The sequence below is a fragment of the Rousettus aegyptiacus genome, unplaced genomic scaffold, assembly GCF_014176215.1.
Source record: "Rousettus aegyptiacus isolate mRouAeg1 unplaced genomic scaffold, mRouAeg1.p scaffold_m13_p_15, whole genome shotgun sequence".
NCBI lineage: Eukaryota > Metazoa > Chordata > Mammalia > Chiroptera > Pteropodidae > Rousettus > Rousettus aegyptiacus.
The window spans coordinates 10,094,002-10,114,937 of record NW_023416290.1 but is presented as its reverse complement, the minus strand read 5'-3'; the positions used below and the strand labels follow the sequence as shown (position 1 = coordinate 10,114,937).

At 38.2% G+C, this 20,936-nt stretch overlaps 1 protein-coding gene across 2 annotated transcripts in view; it reads right to left on the bottom strand.

The window, feature by feature from the left end:
* Positions 1–20,936, bottom strand: part of CPA6 (carboxypeptidase A6) — a 224,284-nt gene that overhangs the window by 119,095 nt on the left and 84,253 nt on the right. For both annotated transcript variants that reach the window (XM_016152944.2, XM_016152943.2), the window contains one exon: positions 7,388–7,463. In XM_016152944.2, the coding sequence (XP_016008430.2) occupies positions 7,388–7,463 (76 nt within the window). The remainder of the gene's footprint in view (positions 1–7,387; positions 7,464–20,936) is intronic.

Here is a 20,936-nt window from a genome sequence, read left to right as displayed (position 1 = left end):
GCCAGGCTCTGGGTACAGTGGTTGGAGTTTTAGGGCAAGGAGGGATGGGACTACTGAATGAGAGACTGCATTCCACCCTTCCGTTGTTTATCCTCCATCTATTAACTCCTTGCCCGAGAGCCTAAGCCTTGCTCCTTCAGTGTATCATCCGTCGCTCTATTGACAAAAGACTTAATTTGGTTCCTCAACACCGAAGCATCTCTTGCCTGTGCGCCCATCCTCTAAGAGAGTGAACGATCAAGACTCGTGATGCAGCTTCTCAAAGATCACCAACCTCTATATGAGGTCAGTGTCTTCACACTGCTGGATAATGTTCCATAACCTGCACTTTCTCCTTTCTTGTGAGAATGTGATGCTGATTCTTAGCCCAGATCACAGTCCATTTTCAACATGTGACTGAAATGTGAGAGAATAGAACACTCGTGATCAGATGGCCTCAAAGCGAATGCAAATTATCGGGAAAAGATCTAAGAAATATATTTATGGAACCATGGGAATTTTAATCACTCCACGTTTATATAGCTAGGAAAACAAAATGGTAGAAAACAGGAAACTTCTTTAATCAAGCAAAATCTTTGTGGTTGAGGCTGATGAATATGCAAAAGCTGCTCTGAATTTTTTTTAGGGCACAGGGAATTGCCACAGAGGCATCCCTAATAGCTGTTTTTAGGTCATGAGAAAGAAATGGATTTGTTAATCAAGTAGTATGTCAGAGGCTTGAAGAGATAGACATTTTTGATTACATAAAACAACAAATTGACTCCTAGGCAGAACACCTGAGCTCTGGGTTTCAAATTAAAATATTCTGGTAATTAGCATTATTGTATTCATTGAGTTAGTCAACACTCAAAGGCACAATCTTAAAGTAACATGAGGATCTCACAGAAAATTGGTTTTCTCAAGAAAGTTATCATCAGGCTCTTGCACAAGTCCTTCTTTTTCCATAAAATTTCCTTAGTAATTGAAAAGATGGATAATTTTCCCTACCTCACACCTTTCCCTATTCTTTGATACTCTTACAAATCATCATTCTACAATTCTTATTTCTACATAGATTTTCATTTTTTTGATTTTGTTGAAAATTTATTCAGTCATACATATGTTCTTGATTAGAATCCAAGTTAGAGTTATTTGTATTATAATCGTAGGCAAGTAGATGGATAAATTACATTTGCTCACTTATTCAAGACTCATTGAGTGCCTACTACTGGCTGGCACCAGGGAAACAAAGATGAATCAGACATGCGTCCTACCCAAAAAAGAATGGTAAGTACTCTTTCTGGATTTCCCTACTTCACAGTTTAGGAAATGGAGGAATTAGAAAATAGAGACATTAGGTAACTTGTAGACACATACAACTAAGACATGCAAGAGTCTGGATATATAGCTCTCGGGGTCAGATTTGACCTTACAAGACTTCACATGGTTAAATATTTCATAAATGCATGTGGATAGCGATAGTCAATCTTTCTAGGTCAATCTACTTGAGTAAATTAAATAAAGGATAACTGGGGTAATTATAATAATACTGTAGAGGATGATTTTTTTTTTTTTACTTTTGAAAAAATGTATCTATTCCTCTCCCATATTGTATTATTTCTCTTAATATATTTTTGTTATTCAATTTGCTAATTACCAATAGCCACACAGAGGGAAAAAAGGCATGCCATGTCTGAAATTCATTTTCTTAAAATTTAATTCATAACTGCATTTGGACTGTCTTCCTAAATTATAAGCAGCTTTTTCTCTTTCAAAAATCATGCCAGAGAAGTCAAAAGTAATGTTGCTTCATTATTTTACTAAGCCTTTAACAAAAAATGGAAATGCTTTTTCTTGCCCCAGATATACTGACAGATCAAAGTTTTGTTCTCTTCGTCACTTTTGTCTTTTGATATCATTCTTAATTCTGTATAGCTAGCCCACTAAGTCACTGGTGAAGGCATTTTATTAGACTTTTATTGCTAAATTATCACAAATTTAGCAGCTCAATTTTATTTTTTCACCATTTCTGTCGGTCAGAAGTGGCTTGATTTTCTGCTGGGGGTGTCACAGGGCTAAAATCAGGTGTCGGCTCAGGCTATGGTCTCATCTGGTACTCAGCATCCTTTTATATTCTCACCATTTACTGGTAAAATTAATTTTTCTCATGGTTGTAGGACAGAGGTTCCTATTTTCCTTCTAGTCCACTGGGGGCCATTCTCAGCAACTAGAGGCTTCCTGCAATTTCTTGCTACATGGCAGTTCTCAGCATGGATGTTTGATTTCCTTCAGGCCAGCAGGAGTGCACCTGTCTGATTTCCTCTTTTGCAACTAGCCAGAGAAAACACTGTTTGTAAAGTGTTCACCTGATTAAGTCATGCCCACCTAGATAATCTTCCTTCTTCAAGGTCAACTGATTTAGGACCCTACTTAAATCTTGAAAATCCTTTAATAGCAGTACCTAGATTTGTGTTGGATAGAATGTCTGGGAGGAGGTGTATGTATACCAGGCCAAGAAAATTGGAGGCCATCTTAGAATTCTGCCTACCACAGCCATGATCGAGAGGTTCTATAATAGCACAGTTTCTAATTAAAATGATCGTGAGACAGGTAACTCCCACAGCATAATGGGGACAAGTAACTCTCACAGCATAAATTCTATCACCTGCCTTCTTTCTTGCAAGTTAATTACACCATCTCCTTGGATATTTGAGCTTGTCAGCACCTAGAGACCACAAGTGTTCTGAAGCCCCTATAAGTCCAGGTGGATGACTCGAGAGTGCACCAAGAAGGATTAGAGAACAGTGAAGCCCAGCATCGATGCTGAGGAGGGAGATGACACCTGGGAAAAGCAGCAGCGATTTTCACATCCAAGCACAGGAGGAGGGATGAAGTCTTTCATATGATGCGTATGAAATGCCCGTGGAACTTTATGGCTCTTGGCATGTCACTCAGTGATACCTGACAAGTCAACTAATATTTTCAGATTATGTTTTAGTTTGAAAAAAAAAAAAAGGCTAACTGTTGGATACAGGACAGTTTCTTTTTTTAAAAAAAAATCGTATAGCTCTCTGATGAGAAAAGTAGAAAAGAAGCATCATTAACTTTTCTTTCAACAAGGAGGTGTCAATTCTATAATAGAAACTTGGTCTGTGAGCTTGCATAGAGCCATTTATGTTCCTTCTGAGCACAAATGAATAATTTTTGAAGAAATGTAGGCGGAACAGGGTGTTCAGACTCACCTGCAAACTGTCCCCCTTCCATCATAACTTTATTTAAATCATAGCTATGCTCTTAATTAACAATTTAATTGGTTACTGCTTTCTCGGTCCAGTTCTCTGGGGGCATGGTTTTCTGTTTAACTTTGTTTTAATTCTCCAGCAAAACCATAATGTTTAATTAGGAAAGTAACCAGCCTTGTAACAGTAGTTCCGTATCTAATTAGCCATGCTCTGACTGTACCTTCTCAGATTCTGTTCAACATTACACATCCATTTTGCATTTGTTCATGTTTCAGATAGGACATTGTGAATTTGTAGCCTAAGCAGGTAGTCTAACCACTTTTCCAAAGCTCCTTGGTGATGGCCAGTGAAATCAGAAAACTTAAAGCATTCATCTGTGTTATTAAACTAAGAGCCACCAGAGGCCAAGATACAAGGTTGTTACCTTACAGTGCTTATTAGTTTGCTATTGCCGCAGAGCAAATTACCACAGCAGCTTAAAACTACACCCACTTATCATCTCACAGTAGGTGGGAAGTCTAGGCACAGCTGGCTGGATTGTCTCTTCACAGTCTCATGGGGCTGAAATCAACAGGCCAGCTGGGCTGTGATTTCATCTAGACCTCAGGGTCATCATCTAAGTTCATATGGTGATGGCAGAATTTAGTTCTTTGTGGTCATAGGACTGACACCTCCATTTCCTTGCTGCCTATCAGCTGGGGATGCCTCTGACTCCCTAGAAGCCCTGAGCATTCTTGATCACATACACGGCTCCCTGGGACATTTACAACATAGCACTTTGATTCTTCTTTGAGACCAGAAGAGCACTTCTCTGACTGCTTCCTCTGTGAAAGGCTGGAGAAAGCGCTCTGCTTTGAAAGGGCTCACCTGATCAGGTCAGGCCCGCCCCAGGTAATCTCCCTTCTGCCACATAACACATCAAGGGAATGACTACCCCATATACTCAGAGGTCCCACCCACACCACCGGAGGAGGGATTATGCAGGACATGTACACCAGGAGGAAGAAATCGTGGGGCCATCTTAGAATTCTGTCTCCCACACTATGCTCTAGGGAAAAAAGGCAACTGAAGGCTTCCTGGCAAACCCCCCGCCCCCTGCAGGCAGTGCAGAGTGTGCAGGGTGTGCAGAGGAGCTGTTAACAATGGCCCTAATTCTGTCCCATCAACTCCACAGGGCATAAGATGACAGAGAGTCACATTCTTTCTTCTCCGCAGGCTGCTTTCTCCGCCTGGCCAAATCGCTACTTTCAGTAGTGCAAGTGGGTTGCTTGATGGAATCATTTACATTCAGAGTGACATCAAGCTAACGTGATGCGTTTAGATCGAAATTTAGTTAAGGGCCAGGCCTCAAATTTCAGCCCAATAAAACGATTTCTTTAGTGAAAGGAAATAAAGAAACGTGCAGAAAAACAGCAGGCATGAAACTGCTATCCTTAAGAAGGCCTGCTGGCAGGACGGGCCCTCAGCTGCCATCTGAGAACTTGGACTTGGAGAGGCTTTTCTCCACCCCAGGAGAGGGGCTTACTGTGCCTAAATGGTGTGCCAACAGTACAGTTTGTGCTGAACTCCTGGAATTTTGGTATGTGCTAGGCGGAGGGGACACACATGAGTAGGCCCCAAGAAAAACCCTCAGCACTAAGCGTCTAATGAGCTTCCCTGGAAGACAACACATCGCATGTGTTACCACGACTCATTGCTGAGGGAATTAAGAGCATCCTGTGTGACCCCACTGGCAGACTCTTTTGGGAAGCTTGTGCCTGGTTCTCCTGGACTTCAATGTGTGTGCCTTTTCTCTGCACTGATTCTGCTTTGTATCCTTTGGCTACAATAAATCATAGCTGTTAAGTAGCACTGTAGGCTGAGCTGTGAGAGTTCTGCAAATCGCTCATCCTGGGGGTGGTGTTGGTGACTCAAGAAATAAAGTGAATGACAGCATGATATAATGTTCACAGTGAGTCTAGGCTCCACTGCTCAGCAAACTTGGCCTTTTTCTTTTCCACCATGAAGATGGTCAGAGTAAATAGCCTGCAAGCAAGAGGCTCCTAGGGGGCATGGCACCGTCTAGACGCGTTCCAATTCCACACTGTGACCTGGGACAAGTTACTTAACATCTGTCTCTCCCTATTTGTTAATCTGTAAAATAGCAATAATAACTATACTCACCTCATGAATAAGGCAATTCATGAAGAACTTAGCACTGCCACACAGTGACTAAGAGGGACTGGGTGTAATTCTCTGTGGAGCGGAATCGCTAATGCATCGTCAACACCAGTATTAACTCCCTTTCTTTTCTTCAATCTGCTCCCTCCTCCTCGTCAGCCTCTTTCCTTCCTTTTCTCAGTTGTGCTCAAAGCTCCCTCACATCCAAACCATTTCCTCCCGCTCAGTTTACGACCTTTCCTTAAGGTCTAAGTGAATACAATATGCAGGAATGTTATTTTTAAGTGTGCCCTAAAAAGGGCAGGATATGCATTGTTATCAGTGTCCAGTGTGCAGTCCTAGCTATACTCAACATCTTTCGGTTCCATCTACTATGACTTACAAGCGCGTGTGAGTAACCCTTATGGATCTCGCTGATGTCATCTCACTGCTTTGGACAATGGTAAGTGATTGTCACATATACAACTATGCAATTTTATTTTTGACTTTGTAAGGCCTACCATGTAAATATATTCATGAATTGGGAGAAAAAAAATCCTTTGACAAGTTATTTTGTCCCAATATTTGGTTTGGAATATCTGTTCCCTAAAAACTGGACTTCAAGATATAAAGGGGCTATTTTATTTTCCCAGTGGTATATGTAAAACACAGTTTCAATGGATATGGAAACTTCTACCTGTATCTTTTGAGTCCTCAGTGAATCATTTAGATAGTGTTTAGATATTACAACAGAAAAGGCTATAAAGGGTTGATGATCTTACACAAGCAGAGGAAAGTGGATGTCAGGATCTGGAAGGAGAGATTCCTTTGAGGGGGAGAGGAGGTTTGGGAGAAGCCTGGTGAGCACAGTCTCTCTGGTATTTTAATGAGACACGGGCCTTAAATTGGACAGTGCATGTGCAGGGGTTGGGAATGAGGAGGAAGAAAGGAAATCAATAAACTCGAAGTTCAAAACTTCATTGTAAGTCAATTTAATAAAGAGAAGATGCCAAGAGAAAAATCAAAACAAAAATAGAAGACTTTTTTTTTTTTTTTTTTTTTTTTACAAATATTTCCTAAAGCCACTGAGTCCATCTCTCTTCCTAATATTTACAAATATTTCCTAAAGCCGCCGAGTCCATCTCTCTTCCCTCATCCTTCATCCCTTAACACCTTTTCCAGGTACAATCCAGGAGGGATTATATTCCGGCCAACTAGGACACGTGTTTTTCTACCCCACTGAAGATTCGAGAGGACTCCTTGGTTGGTATCTGCTTTGCTGTCATGAAAATGAAGCTGACCACCACATATTTTGTGGGTTTGCTTCTCTCCTTGGTAGGCATGGAAAAGAGCTCACTACCACCACATTTGTCTTAACTTCTTAGCTAAGGCTAACATTCAATTATAAGCAGTAATGGGGAGATGAGAAACTAACTCTAAACTCCATAAAATTCATCAAAGATTGAATAATCAGAAGCCTTCAACCTTTGCCAGCACAATTCTCTTATCAAACCCACTGAAACATAGCAAAATTAATTAATTAACTTCAATTTCTAGCTTTTATTTTTCTCGACTGATTTCTGCTTAAAGTTTTAATTAGAAGGAAAGTGCCTAGATGATCAGCAGGAAGATTGCGAGAAGAAAAAGTGAAAGCTCTGGAAAATTATAAACCCGATTCGCTCATTCATTAAAAAACAAAACAAAAACAAAACAGTTACTGAGCTTCTAGGACATTCCGGAGACTCTGTGAGAATACAGCAATGAACAGAAATACACAAGCCCACTCATGAAGCTGACATCCTACTAAAGGATTTGGAAAATACATAAATAGTAAAGAGAAAATGGGTCAGACATATAATAATATTTTGAATAACCTTAATAACCTTAACTACCTTTTCAAAGTACTTTCAAATGATCTCTTAGAATTTTTTCCCCTTGGCTAATTAATTCCAGTTACTCGACTCCAGTCGGCAAAGCCCTGCAAACACGTTAGAAGCACAATGATGAGTGAACAAACATCTTCTTACCTTAAGCTGGCGGCATATTTTCTTCAGCGTGTAAGCTTCCTGCTCTGAACTGGGGATAAGTCTTATCACTTTATCACTGTAAGAAAGAGGAAAAATAAAGATTCGGTCATTTCTACTTTTTTAAAAAAAAAAATCTTTAAAATAACTGCCTGTGTATTTAAGGAGAGAAAGAAGAAAACTTGGGGCTGGCTAATGGGTACTTCATTCAGTTGTTACTCTCTGTTTGCATTAATCTTTCCCCACCATCTTAAAACTTTGTTTTTTCATCAGCTTTTAAAGATTTCAAACTCACGCTTAAGCAGAAAAAGGCCCAAAACACAGGAACAGTGGCAATAGAGATAAGAACTTTCATGAATACCTCAGACCAAGTACCAAGAAACAACATTCTCGATGACAGAAGAAAAAAAACACTCCTACAGGTGTGCCTTGCAACACTGATGGCTGTAAAAATATTGAAGCGATAACAATTGTAAGTCAATTTTTGCATCCATTTGGTCTTTACCTGAAATACGATGTAAAATCCTATTTGAACACTCCCTCAGGGTCTTTCAGAAAAGATCCTGAATTGTTCTAAGACTAGAGATGTCACACTACCTACCCGCGGTGGTGACCTCTCCCTCAGGTGTGCCAGACAGGTATTGTCATTTTCTAGTTATGTCACGATGAGGACAGATTGGGATGCACAGCTCTCGTACGTAACCATTACAACTGTCAGTGTGTTTTGCACAGAGTAGCCACTTAAATATTTATTAAGGGACTGGCATACAGGACATCATTGAGAATACTTGGCTTCCAGAGTAAATGTAAGGAAAAATTGAAGCACAACAGAAATGGATATTTTTCATAATCCTCTGTAGCATTTTACGATGACCGAAGATAAAGTCGAATATCATCGATACCATACCAAGCACGATACAAAAACTCTAGCAGTTCACGCACAACTTCTCCCTCCAGCTGGAAAGGTGTGCCAGAGTAAGGATGGAATTTGCATTTTTCCCCTCATGGTTTTACTACCTAGATAATAGCAATTTCCAGGGTGAGGTAACAGTAATAGGGAGGGTATATGGAGGCTTCCAGATTTGTTGGACAATGATTTTAATTTCCAATTATTGTAGCTTTGTTATTTCAAATGATCCTGTTCTACCTTCCTTAGGCCAATGAGTTAAAAGGCCCTCGGTTAGCTGATGATTTAATATTTTAGGCACTACTACCCGAACCTTGCTTTGTAGCTTCGGTTTTCTCAAAATAGCACAAAGCGACCTTTCAGTATCTGTGTCGCAAAGTCTCCGCCCCTCTATTTATTTATTTTTATTCTGGAAAGAATCAAAGGAAGTAGAGGAAAAGGAAAAAAATCACCAAGTTGCTGTAATACAACTCTACATGTGACCTTTAAATTTAAACGTAATTACACCTTTTCTATTTTTCATTTCTGGTACGCAATTTGCTGACCTTTGTTTTTCCTGGATTCATCATATCCTAGCCTCTCCCACCTGACCTAATATAATTCTTGGCAGAGAAAGACAACTCTGCTGGGTGTCATGGTTGTTTCTGAGGGATGGTTCACTTGACAACTTTCTGAAAAACGCCTCCATTGGGGCCGTGGCAGCTTCTCAAGAGTGCAAAGAAAGCAATCAGCAGCTGTTTTACAACCGTGGGAAGATTAAAAATAAATTTAACCCTGAAAGCAATTGCTCAAACCCAGCTTTGTCATTTTTATTAAAAAATACCACTTTATCCCATCTTGTAGAAATTCTCAGGTGCAACTTGGGAACTGTGTTGATTACTGTTTGATTACATCGAGAAGAACAGAGTAGAGGGAAAGCTATTTAGAAAAACCCATGAAACGTCATACTTTTCTATAAGCCAGTAAACTATGGCCGTAGACTAACCAGCAACCAAAAACCAACTACAGCTCTTCACTCAGCATGTAAAACCAAAGGACCCTCAGCTGCCCCAGTTTTTCTCGCCAAATGGAAAGCCTACTGTCCCTAGATTTGATGGCGAGTCTTTTTAAAGTGGTGAACAATAATTCATGACCACAGACAGGAAGGTGTCAGGTAGTAAAGTAGCTGCTGGAATTTAGAAGAACTAGCTACGCACAGCTATCAAAGAAGGTGAACCGAGAGGCTCTCTTTATAACTTACCAGTTTTTTCAGCCACTAAGTGGCAACATCAGTTTAAGACCCCTCGACTACCCTTTGGGATGAAGGGAATCAAAGATCTAAATGTGAACCGTGGTTAGAGACACACATGACTGGGCACCAGCTGCTCATGTGAATGTGTTTGTAAATTAGATATTTCTAACTCACACGGCTTATACAAAGTTGTCAGAGAGAAACAGAGCAGGTATTTTTAATTATAATTTAAGGATGCAGTATAGAGGCAAGATTGCCCAGATGGCTCATTTCCCAGTAAATATGCATTCACTCACTGTATGCTTAGATTTTGTCCCTTGCTTTATGGGACAAATGAGGTAGTGTTTTTATAATGCTAGCATCGAGTTGGGTTTAAGTTCGATTACTAATCTTTATGTACAGTAGCAACCATGTGGATGAGGTAATATTAATATTAATCAATTTAAAAAGTATTATTAAGTGTGTAATGAGAATGTATGCATGCAGAGAAGAGAATTCAGCAAGAAAACACCATCTTCAGCTTTTGACCATCTGGACCTCAGTGTCCCTGTTGAAGGAGTGAGGGGCAACCTCTGAGCCACCTTTTCATTTTAAAGTTCTAAGAGGATGTTGTTCGAGTTTGATGACGACCACGTGCCTCGACTGCACAACATCTATTGAAGAACATCTCTGTTTATGGGTGACACAGAGTCCCCCTCAGCCTCCTTTTGAGAGACATGGATGTGAAGCTCCAAATTTTCCCTGTCTCCTGGCAGGACCTTTTACACTTTAGTTCATTATTGAAGTTCTTTGCAAGTTACAAAACTTATTTGTGAATCCGTGTTTGTAAAAATAAAAATAGTACAGAGGATATGAAGTAATAAAGTTCCCTACTGGCTCTCTCCAAACTTGACCTTCCATCTTCTTAGTCACCACTGTTAATAGTTCTTTGGGATCCACTGGACCCCTTTCTTTGCATTTACACACACACACACACACACACACACACACACACACACACACACACGCTCACATACGATAGTCTGTTTCCTGGCATTTTAAAATACGAATTTGCTTTTATGTTTCACTTAATATGTTGGTTTTAAAATACTATTTTTTAAGTAAACCGCTAGACTCTACGTGCTAATACTTTATTTTGGAGTTCTAGGCCTATATTCATTCAGAATTTTTTTTAATACCCTTTTTATAGACTTAAAAAATCATTTTTTTGAATTCTTTGTATGATTTTGGTATTAGTATTATGCTAGCTTCATGGAATTGGGAAATTTTGCATGTTTATAACATGCTTTGAAAATTTTAATGACACAGAAATGATGTTTCTGATTATCTTATAGAATATGTGGAATTTTCAAGGTAGGACCTCTTTTTTGGGTGGGGAGTATTGGAGGTTAGATACCTATCTTCTTAATTCTTCCATGAATTTTAGCCTATACAGTTTTTTTTTTTTCCGGGCTTTTGGAGGTAATTTTGGTAATTTACACTTCCTGGAAAATCATCCACTCACTTATGTAAAATATATTAACTCTTAAAAGATATTATAATTTAAGACATCTTATCTTTATCTGTAGCCTTGTTGCACTTTTGCATTCTATTTTTTTTAAAAAGTACGTAATCACTTTTCAAAATCTTTTAAAATTTCATTTGCTTTTATTGATCAATTGTTTCTTTTTGTGTGTATATATTAATTTCTGTCTCTATTAATTCTGTATTTGTTTTTTTAGGTCTAATTTGTTATTCACATTTTAATATGTGATACTCATTAATATTCAGGTATAATAGTTGACTGATTTCAGTTTTTAGTTCCTCTTTACCAAAATTATTTTGAATGTTAAAAATTCTATGTATAGATATCTATTAAACATGGTTAATTATGTTATTTAGATCTCTGTGCTTATTTTTTGTCCACTAAATTTGACGATCTTTGATAGAATTTTATTTAATGCACCCAATGTAGCTTTGGATTTGTCAACTTATCTTTGAGTTTAAAGACTTTTATTCACGTATTTATGATATGTAGCTATACGTGTGCTCATGACTACTGTATCTTCTGGATGGAAAAAAACTTTCAAAACATAATGTACTTACAAAAATCCTTCTTTGGTCATTTAATGCTCTTTATTTTGAATTCCATTTTCCTCACTGTGATCGCCACTTCTGCTTTTTTGTTGTTTGGCTGGCACAGTTTTCCCCATCTCTCATGCTTTTCCCCCCCAGAGATATGTCTCATCATGATTGCAACATCATAATGCTGATTAAATTTTTAAAAATCCAATAAGAGACTAACTTTGCACTGGAAAATTTTACTTATTCACACGCATTGTAATATCTAATATGTGTGGTTTTAGTCTTACAACTTTTTGTTCTTTTTTTTTTTAATGGATTTTCACTGCCCGTGTCTAAGTGTGGATACCTGAGTTGTCTCTCTTCGAAATTCATACGTTGAAGTCTTAACGGTATCTCAGACTGTGACTGTATTCGGAAATAGTATCTTTGAAGAGGTCATTAAATTAAAATGAGGTCATTAGGAGAGCCCCTAATCCTTCGTGAGCAGTTATCCTTATAAGAAGAGGAATGCAGAGAGGGAGGTCTATGGAAAGGCATGGGAAAGATAGTCATCTACGAGCCAAGGAGAGACGCCTCAGAAGCAGCCAGTCCTGCATGCACCTTGCTCTCAGACACCTACTACTAGAACTGTGAGAAACAACTTGGTTTAAGTCACTCAATCTGTGGCACTTTGTTAGAATGGCCCTAGCAAACTACTACATACCCCGAAGATTGCAGTTTACGGGTTATGTCCCTAGGGAGCTACTCCTTGGTATCTGGATGATTTTAGTCACGTTGTTCCTAGATTCTCCAAGTATTCTATACATTTTCTATCATAACCCTCATTGCACTCCCTGTAATTATTTGTTTAATGCTTGTATCTCTCACTAAAGTCTAAACTATGTAAGAGGCACTCAATATATTCTGGTTTATTCTGTAGGAGTCCTGGGTTGTGAGTGTCTCTATAGAGTGGTTCGGAGCTTGTCTTGAGGGGACCAGGCCAATTATTATTATTATTTTTTAAATTGCAAAAGACAGTATAACTTAGGAGCCCACATCGTGCATGGTAGAGGCCTGGGGTATTCACCTTTCATAGGTACCTTTCACCAACTCCTCCCCCCGCCTCCAGCCCAAATCCCTAGTGAACTAAAACCTTCCTCAGTTTTTTTTCCAGCTAGGGCATGGAGTTTCCTTGACTCTTCAAGGCTCCCTGCTTTATGTGGACAGAGACTCACTTCCAGCCCCTATTCTTCCATTAGAGGCGTTGGAATGCCAGCCTCAGGCTTGAGGGCCCCTCAAAGCATCAGCTTTTCCTGGCCTCCCCGTCCCCAGCAATGTTTGGCATCTAGAAGTATCTTTTTCTTTCTTTCCACGAATCTCAGGTATCTATATTAAAAGCTCAAGTATCTATATTAAAACAAACAACGGGGTAGTAAAAGCATGTACTGTACCCTGGAGGCAAGCTGCTGGTGTTACCTGTGTGACCTTGTACAAAGTTTTAACTTCTCCGTGCTTCAGTCTTTCTGACTATAGATTGGGGAAACTGGACCGTAATTCATGGGTTATTGTGAGCCTTAAACAAGTGTACATGTAGAGGGCTTAGAATAATGCCTGATGCACAGTAAGGGCTATACAGATGCTTGGCGTTATTACATTTCTACACCTTTAGCATTTTTTCACTTTGTCCCACATTTATACTTTGAGGGCTTCTGACCGCACCAACTCAGTTCTTTGCGTTCTCTCGCATTCTAATCTGTCACATGGGAGAGTGAAGATGATTCCCGCAGGATCAAATGACTTGTAGCAGATGTCCTGGGTAGACTCTGAACATAAGATTGGTCCGTAGTCTCCCTTCCCCTGCGACATCTAATTTGACACCTAACTTGAAGGCAGTCAGTGGACTTCAGGGCAGAATGACAAGTGAATCTTTCCCAGCCTGGCTCATTCCACTGAGCAGTGACTAACAGCTGATCCAGTCAGATCCTGTTCTTGGGAGTTTGCACTTGAGACATAAAGAAAAAAAAAATGTTTGTGATACCAGGAGCAGTGACCGTAGATAGAGGCAACAGCCAAGTTACCTTAACAACAGCATTCTCAAGCAGGGAGCGCAGGACCTCTAGAGTCACAATCTTGTGCCTGAGGCGAGAATGACATTTCCAGGGGTCTGGCTTGGGCACAGTCCCCATTCTTGTCTTTCCTTATGGTAAACTTCTGTCATGTCATGTTTCTGGAGCATGCCTCGTTAAACCTAGCCAATGCACTAGTATTAAGCATGATTAAACTTCGGAGACTTCAGTTTTTCATTCCTACTCCCAATAATTGGATTTATCTTCCCTGCTCCATTTTTTTTTTTTCTTTGCTTAGGGAAAAAAGAGAGCAAGATTGGATTCTTATCTATGCTCCTCCCTTGATTCAAATTGCTGAAACATTTGAACCAATGCTTCCTAATCCTTAAATTTTGGGGGAAAAAATGCAATATATTGTTGCTTAAGTTTTTGTGAGACTATTACGTGCCAGTCACGGTGACAGGTGCTAGGGGTATAGCGCTTCCTGCCTGTGATGGGCTTGCAGTCATATTCCCAATGAGACATTGTCTGGGAAATGCCTAACTAATTATAGCCTCTCCGTGCACAGTAGCTACTGTTATTACCGCCACAGGAAAATATTTCTCTTGTCTTTTACAACTTAAAGAGCCAAAAGTAGATGGTTCTCCAAGTGTGTTTCACTGTGAACATCAGAAACATGATTTTATTATGGAGATAATTAACCTTTTTGTTGTTGTTGTTGCTGGTGTTTTCGTTTCTTGACCTTTTCATTGATATTTAAATCTCATTATTGACCAGTTTCTTGATTCGGGATTGGCTATTTCCTCTCTTCTCAGGCAGCACTTTGGCGTCTGAGAAACACGTGCATTAGGAGGCCTCATTACTTCCTATAACAGCAGTAGGGGATACAGGCATTTTATATAAAATTAAAAGTAAAAATCATTTCAGAGAACATCTTGCACAGATGTTCTCTCTATTGGTACAAGCTACACATGTTCAATTTTCCAATACTTCTAAAGACACGATTTATCAGGATTTCTAACGTCGCCTTTCACAAGGTGTCAGATGAGGTGGCAGCTTTTAGCTGCCCCTCCAAATTCCTTTTCCCCTTCTTTAACCCCAGCAGGACCTATTAGCTCAGACATGCACCCCACCCCACATTAAGAACGAGACATTGCTTAGCTATTCCTGGCAACTTTTGTTAGTCTGCAGATGGACACATGTTCTGAATTGGTTCAGTCAGATTTAAGGGAAGAATTATCAATCCATGGTTGGGGATGGGAAGAAGATTCAGTCTCTTATTGAATGTAAACAAGGGAATGTGTAACCTTGCTTGCCACTGAAGCCATTAATTATGAAGGGAGCGGACAGACAGAAAGACTGTTGAGCGAACAGACCAGAAGAACCTGGGTCTTCACTGGTTTTGTTGAATCAACCAATTTTCAAGTTTCTCCTGCCTCTGGACTTTGTTATTTAATAGAATTTTTTTTAAAATTGTGTTTCTCAGTTTGAGTCAGATTTTCTACATGTAACCAAAACCACTGTGCACAATAACAGTAATTTTTACTTAATTCAGCTATTTTTAGGAATGAGATAAGGAATATCAATAAAATAAATATGTTTACTGTTAACGTCTTCGCAGGTGAAAAAACACATTGGCATTCTTTCTTTCATCCTCAAATACCTTTCTCTAAAACATCCCTTTAATTCTGATGGCCACTTAAAAACCTGTGTGTGTTTTTAGAAGGGAAGATTTAGGGTGCTCAATAGCTAAACTCATCTCATAGTCTCAAGGAAAATAGGACCATTTACAATATTTGCTAGATTTTCTGAGAGCTTATATCTCATGGAAGAGTTAATAATAGGATGCTCATTTACTTTAAACTCCATGCCTGAGCACAAAGAAATTCATTAGGTAATCCCATCTAGAAAAAATTATCTTTCACATCTAGAGTCTATATTATAAAGTGCTTGGGTCTCAGAGGTGTGTCTCCTTTGTTGAAAGATTATGTTTTGATGTACATGAAAAATTTCATTAAAAAGCAATAAATAAGAGACCACTTGGCAGAGTGCTAAATGGATGATACCCTCTCTGGTCATGGTTTATAGTTGCAATATAAAACACTCAGAACCTGAAGAAGCTCCCTGTGGCAGTTTGCTTAGGACACGAAGATTTAGACTTTACTCTTGGATTAAAGTTAGGCAGAAGGGATGACTTTATTCTTTTTCTTTTGTTCCCACTGCTATTATTTTAACATCAGGGAAAAGAAAAACATACAATCCTCACAATCCTTACTGATGTAGTTAACTTTATAACAGAAATTTTCTCAAGTGGTTGAATGCCTACCATGGTATCTCACATGTAATGGATGATCAACAAATATTTCCTGAGTTGAACTAAAATTGGTATTTTGTAAACTGCATCATCTTTTAAATTTCTGAAACTGACGTCCATTGTACAATTTGAGAATTTCCTCTCCTCCCATTAACACAGGTCAGAGAAGAAAAAGCAATAAAGTCTAACCCTGCCATTAAAGCAGTTTCTTAAAGGAAGATGTTACCTTCATTATGTCTCAAGGACTTGAAATATATTGCATCAAATCATTATATGATGCTTCAAATTAGTCCTTTTTTGTATTATTTAAGAATAGGACTCAATCTAAGAAAATTGAAATCTCAGTGGAGAACAAACTATTCAATCAACAGATTCAGCAAGTCCCTGGTGGGGAGGAAAAAAGGAAAGGAGTTTCAAAAAATAAGGGAACAACTTTCAAAGATGTAGAATCTAGTCGGGTACATGAGGCATAAATAATGCCTTATATTATTATTGTACTGTAAGGTACCATGTGATGTTTTACAAAAAAGATTTAGCTGTGATGATCAGAGAGGACAACATGGAAGGACTTTGATACTAAAACTAAAGATTTGGGCCCCAGGGGACTGAAAGCCATTGGCAAATAAGTTTAGCGGTTTTAAAATTTGAATGTGCATAAAATCCACCTGGGAATCTGTCAGCATAATTTGTTGTGCTAAATATCTTGAAATCACCTTCCAGTATAAAATGTTTAGTAATACTGGAACATGTATGTTTGTGTGTAGTGTATCTTTAACATGCATGGGGAGAGAGGCAATAGAGTAAGGTTAAACCTAAGAAGCCAAAAATGCTGAGATAAGTTAACATTGAGGCCCATGGCTGCCCTGGCTGTGGGGGCATCCTGATAATTTCTAATGCCCCAGAGCCTGAGCAAGGTGGGAATCCCAATCCGAGACCCTTGCAGAAAGCTTTAAAGGTAACAATCTCGGTGAAAGCAAAACTAGAAAAAATGCCTTGTGAGACAGGAGGGAAATTTGTGTCTTAAACTCAGCTCTGGATGGAGAAAAAAATATAGTTATCACTGAGAATTTAAAACCACAAGCTAGTCATCTAGTAGGGTTAGGAATGAAATTCAAACTACCTATATGGTCCAAAAATTTACAAACTTCATTCTCCCAGCTGTTGAGTGTACCCTGCTGATGGCTCACAGCTAAGTCCATCTTAAGGCATTGTATTCAGATGAAGACCTTTCCCCAGGGGCAGCTCACGAGCAACCACTAGTTTATGAGGTGGCGCTAAGGTTGCTGAAGGGACAACCCAGCGTCACTGTTCCCCATGAAATCTGCCGTAACTGTGTTTCAGTTCAAGTCTTTCTCTATCCTCTGCTTCCTTTCTTTATAGATGATATTTTTTGTGTGTGTGAGTGCACTCCCCAATAAAGTACTTCTATGAAAACCTTCTTTTCAGAGTTCCTTTCCTGGGGAATCTTGACCAGTGACATGACTGCCCCTAGGTTCTTAGCAGAACAAATGCAAATCCTTTCTGGAAGAATCCATCTTAAAAGCAGGCCTCAAAGAATCCCCATAAGTAAAGTTTCAACAAATATGAGCTCACTATCAAAAATTATAAATCACATCAGAAATGAGCCACCATGAGCAAAAGTTAGTAGAAAGCACCAAAGGCTGAATAAGATCTGTATAGCTTACTGATGTTGAAATGATCAGATAGAGCAAGAATTGGAAAGGTTTTTCTGTAAAGGACCAGATGGTAAATATTTTAGGCTTGCAGGACGTACAGTCTCTATAGCAACTTCAGGCATATCTCATTTTACTGGGCTTCTTTTTATTGTGCCTCACAGATTTTTCTTCTTCTTTTTTTTAAAAAAACAAATTGAAGGCAAGAATCTTTCTCAGCAAAAACATTATGACTTGCTGTATAGTGGTGGTCTGAAACCGAACCTGCAATATCTCTGAGATATGCCTGTACTCAATTCCACTATTGTGGGGCGAAGGTGACTAAGATGGTATGAAATGAATGAGTATGAGTGTGTTTTAACAAAACATTATTTACAAAAAAAGGTGGAGGGCTGGATTTGGCCTGTGGCCCATGATTAGTCAACCCCTAAAATAGAGTAAACATATATATTTAATATTCTAACGAGATGAAAGATGGGATATATGACTAATAAACTAGGGTCTATAAAGATAACCAAAACAAAACTTCTAGAATTGAATTATACAGTAAATAAAATTTAAAACTTAATGGTTAGGTCAAATAGCATATTAGATGTAGCTGAAGAAGAATTAGCAAACCAAAAATAAGAAAATTAAAAGACATGTAAAATAGTGAGATGATGTATTATGTTTCTAATCTGCACACATACTCAGCAGTAAGGGACTCCAAGTTTTTTTCTTTGAAATCAAGAATAAGAGAAGAAAGCTTATGATCATCATTTCTATTCAACAGAATTAATGCAATAAGAACAGGGAACATACTAGGGAAACTGGACAGAAGAAAAATATTGCCAATTTTCATAGATTATATAAATAACCACATATAAAACTTTGAAAAATCTACAGTTATACAACTAGTGAGAGAATTTAGCATGGTGAACCAATATATAATTAACATTTAAAAAATCATTTGAATTTCTATAAGTTATCGATATACATAAAATATTATGTAAAAATATACCATCCACAAAAATATAAGATACTTAGCAAAAGTATAACAAAGAATATGCAAATTATTTATTGAGAAAACTACAAAATTGTATTGAAAGAGATTTAAGGGGACCTAAATAGAAATACACCACGTCCATTTATGAGAAGACAGTATTGTAAATATATCGGTTTCTCGCAAATTTGTTTATAGCTTTAATAAAAATTTCAACTTTTGGTGTGGAATTGGATAAGCTGAATCTAAACTATATTGGAAGAGCAAAGGGTCAAGAATAGCGAGTCACTTCTGAAGAAAAATAAGGTGACTGACTTTCCCTAACAAATATCAAGACTTATTATAAAGCTATGTAATTCAGATAGCATGGAATTGGCATGAAAACAGACAAATAGAGCTGAAGTAAATCCTCACTTATAGAGAAACTCAATCAATGACAGAAGTAGTGTTGCAGATCACTGGAGAAAGGATGGACTTTTAAATAAATAGAATTGAAACAATAGGTTATCTACGTGGGAAGAAAATTAACCTGGGCCTTTATCTCACACACACACAAACTTGTCAAGTCAAGTCAGGTCAAGTCAAGGATTGGACTAAGAACTTAACTGTGAAAGACAAAACCTTACAAGAGCCTCACATTTTAGAAGAAATAACATAATCTACATGATCTCAGGGTAGGAAAGAATTTATAAAACAAGATACAAAAATCATAAAGGTTGATTAATTCAATTACATTAAAACTAAGAACTTCTTTTTATCGAAATATACCATAAAGTCAAAAGTCAAGCCATAAATGGAGTGAAGACATTTAAGTATTTAAGTATCAATCGGAAGATTCATATCAACATGAAAAAGATGCTTTGCTTATGAAAAATGAGCGACATGAAATTAATATGAAACAAATGATCAAAAATGTGAATAGGTTCTCACTATCATTTGTAAACAGTGAAACACAAATTAAAATGGTGAGACGCCATTTCACAACTACAAGTTTTTCAATTAAATTTTGACAGTATCAAGAAATAGCTATTGAAGCTCATATCTTTGCTCAATAGAATATAAATTGATGTAGCACTTTAAAAGAAAACAATTGAACAGATTTAAACCTGTCCATATCCAATGTCTCAATAATCCCACTTTTTAAAAAAATATTAGTCTTAATTGTACAGTACATTGGTTAGACATTTATATAGTTTATGAAATGATCCCCCTGATTACTCTATCTTCCCTCTGGTTCTACACACAGCCATTACATCACCGCTGACTGCATTCCCTATGCCGTGCTCCCCATCCCCGTGACTATCCATCAACTACTGATTTGCACTTCTTTAACCCTTCCCCCTTTCCCTCAGCCCCCCACCCCTCCCCTCTGGCCTAATCTCACTCTTGAAAACACCCATGCACCTGTACACCAGGAGAATCTTACAGGAACGTTCATCACAGCTTTATTCCATAATCACAAAACATAACTAGAAATGACCCAAATGTTCATCAGTAGAAATGACAAATTATAGCTCTCTAAAAAATGGAGTTATATACAGCAGTTAAATTCAATGAATTATGACTGTGTACATCAATGTGGATGAATTTCACAAACATACTGAGTGAGAAAAACAACCCACAGAGGAAAGCCTATTGAATAATAAATTTCTTATATTTTAGAAATGAGACTATAGAAATTATATTTTAGGGAGACATGTATATGCGGTCATTTTTTTTAAAGGAAGGGAACAGTAAAAACTAAGGAAGAGGTAACCTCGGGAGGAAGAGGGACGTGATCAGGGAGTGGGTACGCAGCAGAGGATTCAAATGCATTGGCAATGTTTGATGTTTTGAGCTGCTGGTAGACGAACAGCCATTTGATCATTATTTACAAATCGTATGTATTTATGTATGCTCTTTTACAAATGGCATTTCATCAAAGGGAAACACTGACCTGTGGCACTGGTGGACAATGTAGATTCTCAGCCCTCATTCCCACAAATTTGGATTTCACAGGTGTGAAACACATCCTTGGGGACTCCAAACAAATGACCAAAAGTATGAATAGATGCTCAGTATCATTCGTAAACAGGGAAACACAAATTAAAACCACAGTAAGACATCATTTTACAACTACAAATTTTTCAATTAAATTTTGACAGGATCGAGAAATGGCTATTGAAACTCACATCTTCAGATAAGTCCATAGGCTGCACAGAAAGATGTACTATAATAAGGTGGACTTTCTACCCCGAGAGCAGACAAGAGCTGGTTTAGTGATCTGAGCAAAAGCGACATGATCCACTCTTCATATCAAGATGTAGGCGGAGAATAGGGATGGTCTCTTGAGGAGA